Source organism: Balaenoptera acutorostrata, chromosome 3, assembly GCF_949987535.1.
Source record: "Balaenoptera acutorostrata chromosome 3, mBalAcu1.1, whole genome shotgun sequence".
Taxonomy (NCBI): domain Eukaryota; kingdom Metazoa; phylum Chordata; class Mammalia; order Artiodactyla; family Balaenopteridae; genus Balaenoptera; species Balaenoptera acutorostrata.
In genome coordinates, this window is record NC_080066.1 from 116,763,307 (window position 1) to 116,772,454 (window position 9,148).

A 9,148-nucleotide genomic window follows, 5' to 3' on the forward strand; every position below is an offset into this window, starting at 1 on the left:
CAGATTATTTTTTCAGAGTGGCAAACCTAATGAAAAGTGTCCTAACCCCTCTATGATTTACCATTGCTGAGATTATTCCTTACCAAGGAAACACTTAAAAAAATTTTCTCCCAGAGCTCATCTGCTAGATTCCATAAATTAGCTGTTACAAAGAATCTGTATCAGAGAAATTCAAACCTAATAAGAGGCTTTTCTTCCAACCTACTAAAAAGGCACATTAAATACACAACATTGGCCACATTATTTTAGATAATGATGGAAAACAACAGCTGATAGCCAGTTTGGGACAAATGCCAACTATTTCCATTTATCTGAAAATGTCAAAACTAATTGCTACAACACTCAGTTTTCAAAGAATATTGATATCTCTAAATGAGAAAGTATGTCAACCAAAAATCCTAAAAAACAGACTAAAGATAATGGTGCCTCCCTGATCTGCAATATTAGTTAAAAAAAAATTTTAGCGTCCCAAAGTAAACACATCTCAACAGCTTTACATATTTTCATATACTTTATTTTTTAAACACTTATAATTTTGCAAGCTAGCAGTAAAATATTGTCCTCAATATTTTACTAATTAGCACCGTATACCTTTTAAAGCTAACTGGAACATTGTTTTATTTAAATGATTGTGAAATAAAATGATCATTTCAAATACCTAATTAGTCTCAACACATGAACCATTAATTATCATTATTTTTGGCTTTATGCACAAAGATGTATTTCAAAGATGAACTTAATATTAGTATCAGTTCTGTCAATCTAACAAATCAAAGTACCACAGTTTAAAGCAATATTTAACCTCTGAAATTATTATATAATTAAAGAGGCATATAAGAAAGTTGAGAAATCACTATAAAAACAAAAGATACTGCACAACTTTAGAGTCTCTTATTTTTTAGAAGAATGAGGAAAATAATGAAAATTTTCATGGCACAAGTATCAGTTACATATATGGTTTAGTATATATATGTCAGTATTCTCAAGCTTTGCTTATGAGTTTGGCCTTACCAAAAAGCCATCAAAATGTCCAGGATAATTCACAGGGACAGCTGGAAGCCTGAAATAAAATTGCTCAGTGCAAAAGATCCCAAGCCATTCATATAACCAGGATATTTAACTCCTATTTTTGTTTCCATCTGAAAACCCTGTTGAAAATATGGAAAAAAATTTAACCAAACTCGAATTACTTCCACATATTAAAACAAGGGGGATTTTTCATTTCCTGTTTCCTAATAAGAGCATTCTTCAGAGCTATGGGTTTAAGTTCTAAGCTACAATCCACTACTTACTAGCATGCCTGTTTTGCATACCAGTAGAATCAAGTCCAGTTTTGCCATTTGTGGATAACTATGACAAGATACAAAAGCATGTGTTTGCCATAAATAGCTCTGGCTAACAGCAAACCGCTCACACTGAACAGATCAAATTCTCTATAAGGAGAGCTGCCTGGACCACAGCCAAATCCCACTACTAATGTTTAAGACTGCTGTATCAATTTTTTTTCAAATTTGTGAAGTATATTAAGAAATAGTAGCTGAAAGTTCCTAAACATGAGAAGTATTATTAAACTTTTGAAGGACATTTTACAAATTATTTTCATTATGACCAAATGTGCAATAAGAGCTTCCTGCTTCTTCTACTACTAGTCAACTAATTAGAAATGTAAACGTGAATTAAAAAATAACTACCCTAATTTATCCAGAGAACAAATCAGATATTGAAGAGTATTTATGTCAAAGTGCAAAAAAATAATTCCTGATCATTATTAACACATAAGGAAATAAATAAAGCTTATAAAAGTACACCTCTATAACGTTAATATTTTGTATTAGTTGGCTTTAGGATAGAATATTTTTTTAACCAAATAAACACAACAAACTGGAAAATATCACGCAAGAATGTTGTACAAAAAAATTCTTAAATGACCAGTGCAGAGATTAATAATAGCTGTTTACCCGAGGAGTTGCTTCACATGGTATTCTGCAAAATGTCCAAGGAAAACAAGGCAACGTTCTGTAATATGCCACAATTTTTATTGCAACGTGGCCATTTTTGTGAGGGTGCGGTTTGATCTCAAAAACAATGTTCCATTTAAGGCTCTTTTATACAGAAATTGCCATCATGACTGATATTCAAAGTATCTTTAGTGTCGCAAGACTAACATGGTAAACATAAAACTCCTACACTTATTCAGTAGTGTACACTCAATGGAAAACAAAAAGGCATTAATAACAGCTATTTCTTTTAAGAAGATACGCAGGTAACAGGAATGAACACTGAGGTACTAGGATAAGTTGATGACACAGTTAACTTAATTGGCATTCCTTTTGGGGTGGGGGATTAAACTCATTACAAAAAAAGTGCTTTCAATGCATAGTATTATATTTGCGCTGCCATGTCACAAAAAATAGGCTTGCCAAGGCAGGTGAGGTGTATGAATGCTCAAGCCTCACAGAACTGCAACCAAGTGCAACTATAAATAATACTGAATAAAGTTTACCATCTCACCAGTGGATAATACTTTCAAGGCATTCAATTAGCTTAACCCTTTGTAGTGTTCTAAGCTATTCACATTGACATTCACATTCATTGTAGTGCTTGCTGCAAGGGAGGCATATAACCAGTTGTTTTGGCTAAAATATGATGGGAAGGCATTCCTTGGGTTCTACGTAAAGGTAACAGTATCAAACAGTCTAATGGCAATCACTGATAGGCTGCTTACATGAATGATATTTCCTTCATTCATTGTGTTGGAAGGACCCAGTGGGAAGAGGAAGAAAAAAAAAAAAACCAAAACCTAATACTATTCCAATTGACTGAGCTGGAGAAATGGAAGCTCCTTAAGATCCAGATGGCACTTGACTGTCATTTTATAAGGGTTTTCCTTCAAGTGAAACTACTACGTTGCCTCCCAATTTCTCTCCAAGTGTTGAACGGTCCTTTATATCATCCAAGCCATTTACTTGCCACTCATGTTTAATACCTAAAAAGAAAAAACATTATCCCGTTACTTTATTATAAGTAAGAGAGGACAATTCTTCAGCACAAAATATTCAGTGTTTGTACCTGTAAATTTCTTTTTAATGGCATCTTTAGAGCTAGCATAAATCATCTTGCTTTTTAAAGGTGCACTTTCAGGAGCCCTACAGGAGGAAAAAAAATTGTTGAATCCTATTTAAAAGAAAAAAGAAAGGCAAAACTGACTATGTTAATAATAATCCTTGCATTTTAAAAGTACTTTTTTCTTTTGTTTTTACACACCAGAATATAAATACTAGGTCTTCTTTCTTAGACTCTTTTGTTTCGTATGTGGCATCGTACAAAGCATATCGGCAATCATTCAGAGGTAGCAACTTCACAAAAGATGTGTAGGGGTCCTCTACAGTATCACCAATGTCACCCACCAAGATCTGCTTTGCTTCCTCTACAATTATTTGTCTTTTGTCATCGCTTAAACAGAAGAGAACTGCTTTCTTTCTTTTTTTGATCTCCTCTTGTGTAGAAGATTTCCTTACTTTCATATCATTAAAAACTTTGATGACTTCATCATTCACTGTAACTCCAGAAGCCTGAAAATAAAGAAAGAACAGTAATTTAGAACAAGTATTTTGGTTTTAGCCAAAATTACTGTTTGCCTAGAGAGGATTCACTTTAGTCTGGATATCAAAAGTTGCATCATACCATGTAAGTAGTCCCATCAGATTTGCAACTTTTTAAGTATCAGTATATGATGCACCTAAGGATTCTAACTCATCCTGCCCCATTCATCCTTTTTTAAAAAGGGGTTTGGAGGGTGAAGTAATTGGCAGGTAGAGGGAAAGGGACAAATACAGGCTGTCCCATCCCTGAAATGTTTCCTATTTCACTGGGTGATGTCAGAGCTTCAGGAGCAGCAGCAAAAATACCTTCTGTATTGTGTCAACCCGGCAGGCCTTAAAAAAACACTTTCGGATTTCAGTTAATGCTGCTACTATTTTTTTCTTTAAAGTCATCCTAGCCAGGGCCCTTTCCTCATAAGGAAAGAGAATCAAGTGTGAACTCCAAACCGCCCACGGCTACAACATAATTGCCTCACAGCTCAAATGCATACGCTTCAAAACTAACGGATCGCGTGTAAAAGCTTTTTACCGCGAGAAAGCGTGTTCAAGAGTTTTCCCACCTCCTTAATCTCCCCCTAAGGGTTTTACGACAGGCCCTCAAGACCCCCACCGAAAGCGTCCAGCAAGGGCTTTACAGCACGTACCAATCTGAGAGCGCGCGTGGGAATAAAATTAGCAAGGGGAGGGCAAAGGCGGCGAGCGGGGTGGGGGTAAAGCTCGGCGGACCCTCCCGCGCCCCCGGCTGCCGCCCGCCCCACTTAGGCCCGGACCCTCGCCCCGCGCCCCGCGCCCCCCGCCCCGCGCCCGGGCTCTCCCCGCCCCCAGGAATCCGAAGAGCGGCCGGGCCGGACCTGACGGCGGGAGGGCAGGCCGGCCGGTGGAGAGAGAGCAGCGGGGCCGCAGCGCAGGAGCGCCCACCTTGGAGGCCAAAATCAGGTTAAAATGGCGGCCTCAGACCCAGGGCCCCGCGGTGCCGCGCGGGGGGCTGTGCTCGCCGCGCCCCGGCCCCCCGGCCCCCCGACCCCCGGCCCCTGTGTCGGCGCGCCCGCCTTACCATAGCGCCCGCGGCTGAAGCTGCGGCGGCGGCTCGGGCTCCGGCGGTGTGGCGCTGCGAAGGGAAGGAGGGGCGGCCGGGAGGCGGCGAGTGCGGGGCACGCCGGGAGTGCGGCCCAAAAGGCGGCGGCCGCTCGGGGGGCTGCGGCGAGGGCGGGGTGGTCACGTGGGCACGCCCCGGGCAGGCGCTCCAGCCCGCCGGCCCCCCCGCGTCCTCGGCCTGACCCAGCGCGCGCGCGCGCAGCCGCCCCCGCGGGCTGTGCGGCCGTGGTCCGAACCCCGGGCCCCAACTCGGAGGCCTGCAACGCCGGGGCGCCACCCGTCCCGTCCGCCGGCTCCCACTGCGGGCGTTTCCACACTGCCTCCCGAGGGCCAGGGCGCAGCTCCAGGGGTTGGGCGCGTGTGAGGCGAATGGCGCTCCAAGGTGTCTCTTTTATTCGCTTGTGGTTTCCACTGAAAGGGGCTGGATTCCTCCGTTGTGGGACTTTTTGGAAAACCCCCATCAGAGATGGCGCGAATTATTTAGATCGCCTTCCATCAATTCAATGAGAATAAACACTGGGGGGGGGGGCGGAGGGGGTTACCCTAGTTGATTGAATTACTCAGCAAAAACAAAATGATAAACAGAGGTGGGAAATCGCTTTCTAAAAGTCTGTGGTTGGAATAATAATAATAGGGGGAAATGTGGGGTAGTAACATCCCCTGGTAATATCCTTTTATAGATTAGACGTGGTAGGAAATTGATTGCACTCTCTGCCAGTAGTCTTCCTCAGGAGGCCCCAGCTACGACAGCTGCCATCAAATAAGTGGACCCAAGAGAAGAGTCCTCCCTCTTTGGCAGCCACAGCCTCTTCTAGCAAAACCCATATAACTGAGCCAAGGCTCTTCTCTAACTAAACCTTTTTGATACTTGTTATGAGTATCCATCGCATTTATCATAGAAAAAATTGGCACCGTATACTTTGAGGAAATTTTTCGTGAAGATTCAATGCTTTATGAGTGTATAATGAAAATGTTTTAAATGAAACACTTTATGTGGTTACGTTTAATAAAAGGAAGATTTAATAAAGTATTTCATTCATCAGTGTTTGGGCTAATTTATGCTACCTTTTTTCCTGAACATTCATCATTTCTACCTTTCTTCATTTGTAAAATTGGTAATATGAATTTAAAACTCTGATTAATAGTTGAACTGATTTTGTGAAGAAGACTTGCACTAAAAAAGCAGAATTGTTGAGTGACTAAAACTGTTGGAAACAAAATAGTAAGTGAGTGCAGGTAAACCTTAAGGTGAACTAAGCCAGAAGTGCAGTGTAACGGCAAAAACTTCGGGCTGGGAGTTGGGAAACGAGTATTAATCTTGACACTGCCCCATCTCTGTAAATTCGAAGGGCTTTCAATCCCTGCAGACCTTCATCTGTATTATAAGCTGTGATTATCTTTAAAGTCCTTTCCAGCTTTAAAATTCAGTTTCCTAGTATGCCAGTGTTTCTCAGGAAATGGTGTGCTCAGGATTCAGTAAATTCAGGGATGGAAAATCATAATGAGAAGGATTATGCCCTAGTTTGTGTGATAAATTCTTATACCCAAAAGTTAATATATTATAAATGGAGCATGTTAGGTATTGCACAGGAAACACCTATTATTTATGTCCATAGCTTGTGCTTATTTTCTTAATGGGAAGATTGACTTAGTTTATTTTTATTTTATTTTATTTTTATAAATTTATTTATTTTGTTTATTTATTTTTGGCTGCGTTGGGTCTTCGTTGCTGTGTGTGGGCTTTCTCTAGTTGCAGCGAGCGGGGGCTACTCTTCGTTGCGGTGCATGGGCTTCTCATTGTGTTGGCTTCTCTTGTTGTGGAGCACAGGATCGAGGCACACGGGCTTCAGTAGCTGTGGCACGCGGGCTCAGCAGTTGTGGTGCAGGGGCTTAGTTGCTCCGCGGCATGTAGGATCATCCTGGACGACGGCTCGAACCTGTATCCCCTGCATTGGCAGGTGGATTCTTTACCACTGCACCACCAGGGAAGTCCCTTGACTTAGTTTAGAGACAAAAATTGGGAAGAAATTTCCCAATGTCTAAGCATGAGTCTTAAGCAAGTAGGTAATAATACTTTACATTAGGTGGTACATTACAGTTTATGAAACCTTTCCCTTTCTTGATGTCTCTTGAGGCTCCGAGAGAATCATGGAGAATGAATCTCCAGGGCTCCAGACATTTGCTCTGTGTGGGTATCAGCAGTTTTCCTTCTTGAACTCTTCCTCTCAGGGTCCCCCTCCTTTCTCAGCCTTGAATTTTGCATCAAAGAGATTCTACAGGGGCTACAGCCCCAGCAGAGACCAGGTCTGGGGACATGGGGAGCTAGATTAGGTGTTAGAACCTTGCCTACCAAAGCTGGGGATTCTGAAGATGTTAATTCCCCCCCCCCTCAGCTGTGATATCAACCCCTTTCCAAGCCTCCCTGTCCCTCTCCCCTTCCCCAGACTTCACACTTCCCATATACTAGGATTCTTTTCCTGAAGGTGTTTTCTTGTCTTTGCACATATTTCATTGCCTTGTAATCACTTGTTTACGTGTTCTGCCACCCCAGTAGATTGGAAGCTCCTTCCAGGATCTGAGTCCTACTCATCTTTGGATTTCTGGAATCTGGTACATAGTAGGTGCTCAACAGATGATAAAGTAACAACTTTAAGGTGCTTTAGTGCTATAAAGAGAACAAAAAGGAAGCTCCCGAAGACTGCAAGGCCTTTCTACGTGCCCTTGTGAGGCCAGATCTTAGACCGTCAGAGTCAGTAACAACTCTTCACACCTGTTGTTTATAACCAGAACTTACCGCCACTTGGTAAAGCGACAGCATTACCAAGCATTGATGCATGAATTTTGGCCTCTGTGTGGTGGAGGGGTCTGAGTGTCAGACATCATGTGTATCAGTTTCCTGTGGCTGCTGTAACAAATTACCACACATTTAGTGGCTTAAAACAACACAAACTTATTGTCTTACAGTTCTGGAGGTCAGATGTGAGAAATGACTCATGGGGCTAAAAGCAGCACTTCATTGCTTTTGGAAGCTGTAGGAGGAAAATCTGTTTCCTTGCCTTTTCCAGCTTCTAGAGGCTGCCCACATTCCCTGGTTTGTGGCCCCCTGAGAGCACCTCTGCTTCAGTCATCACATCTCTGATTCTCTCTCTCCTGCCTTCCTCTTTCACTGCTAAGGACCACTGAGATTACCACTGGGTAATTTAGGATAATCTCCCATCTCAAAAATCATTTACTTAACCACATCCACAAAGTCCCTTTTGCTGGACTTCCCTGGCGGCGCGGTGGTTAAGAATCCACCTGCCAATGCTGGGGACACGGGATCGAGCCCTGGTCCGGGAAAATCCCACATGCCACGGAGCAACTAAGCCCATGTGCCACGACGACTGAGCCTGTGCTCTAGAGCCTGTGAGCCACAACTACAGAGCCCGCATGCTGCAACTACTGAAGCCCGTGTGCCTAGAGCCCGTGCTCTGCAACAAGAGAAGCCACTGCAATGAGAAGCCCGCGCACCGCAACGAAGAGTAGCTCCTGCTCACCGCAACCAGAGAAAACCCGTGCGCAGCAATGAAGACCCAACGCAGCCAAAAATGAATAAATACATAAATAAATTTATTTTTAAAAAAAAAGTCCCTTTTGCTATGTCGGGTAACATATTCACAGGACAGGGACATCTTTGGGGGGCCATTATTCTGTCTACCATACCACATCTGTTCTCTTTAGCAGTTTCAAGCCCAAGGAAATGATTAACGGGTGGGACAGAAGGACCCTAAACAATCCCGTACTAGAAGGCACACGTCTAAACTCTAATTTTCCATTTGCTGGACCACACATGGTTGACGGCAACAAAAAACCATTAGGAACTAAGTGAGAGTAACCTCAAAGAGGATAGATCAGCTCTGATACAGCAGTGGTGCAATCTCGGGCCGCTTCCATTTAGTTAACTGCTCCACGGCTGTTTCCTCATGTGTAAAATGGGGCTTATGATACCTCCTCCCTCTCAGGGTTGTGGTGAGGATCAAGTGAGATAATGTACGTAAAGCTCCTTCCAGCACAGGAAAAGGTACCCTGGGGCCATTACCATCAGTGCAGAGTGAAGGGGAGGGCATGATTTTACCAACTCACAGGCAACAGTCATGAAACAATCCCAAGTCTCACTGGTATTGTTTTGTAAGACTCAGCTAAAGTTTTTGCTCAAGATTTCTTAGAAAATTGGAAAAGTGAATACCCGTAATGCATATTCTCCCACAAAACAGACTAGATGGAGTTTCTGTGGCATGTAAAATTTCAGAATCATTTTTCAAGTCTTCAGTAAAACAGTGAATCTGGAAGATTATGTAGATAAATTCTGTTCAAGCCCCACTCCCTGTCAAGACACATCATACTCAGCTCCCACAGCCACTTCCTGACAAAGACAAGTGTAAACGTAAAGATGCTCATCACTTCCAAATGTA

General features: G+C 42.7%; 1 protein-coding gene across 1 annotated transcript; it reads right to left on the bottom strand.

The window, feature by feature from the left end:
* Window positions 1–492: 492 nt before the first annotated feature.
* On the bottom strand, window positions 493–5,011 carry CFL2 (cofilin 2). Its single transcript, XM_057542009.1, has 4 exons — window positions 4,657–5,011; window positions 3,265–3,572; window positions 3,070–3,146; window positions 493–2,986 (listed from the first exon to the last, which is right to left on the bottom strand). Exons 1-4 carry the CDS (start codon window positions 4,657–4,659, stop codon window positions 2,874–2,876), a joined length of 501 nt encoding a protein of 166 aa, XP_057397992.1. The 5' UTR covers window positions 4,660–5,011; the 3' UTR covers window positions 493–2,873.
* Between the last annotated feature and the right edge of the window lie 4,137 nt (window positions 5,012–9,148).

Coding starts and splice junctions, on each gene's coding strand:
- CFL2 (XM_057542009.1), bottom strand. Junction 3,147..3,264: donor GACCTAGTATTTATATTCTG/GTGTGTAAAAAC, acceptor TTCCTCCTGTAG/GGCTCCTGAAAGTGCACCTT. Junction 2,987..3,069: donor CATTAAAAAGAAATTTACAG/GTACAAACACTG, acceptor TTTTCTTTTTAG/GTATTAAACATGAGTGGCAA.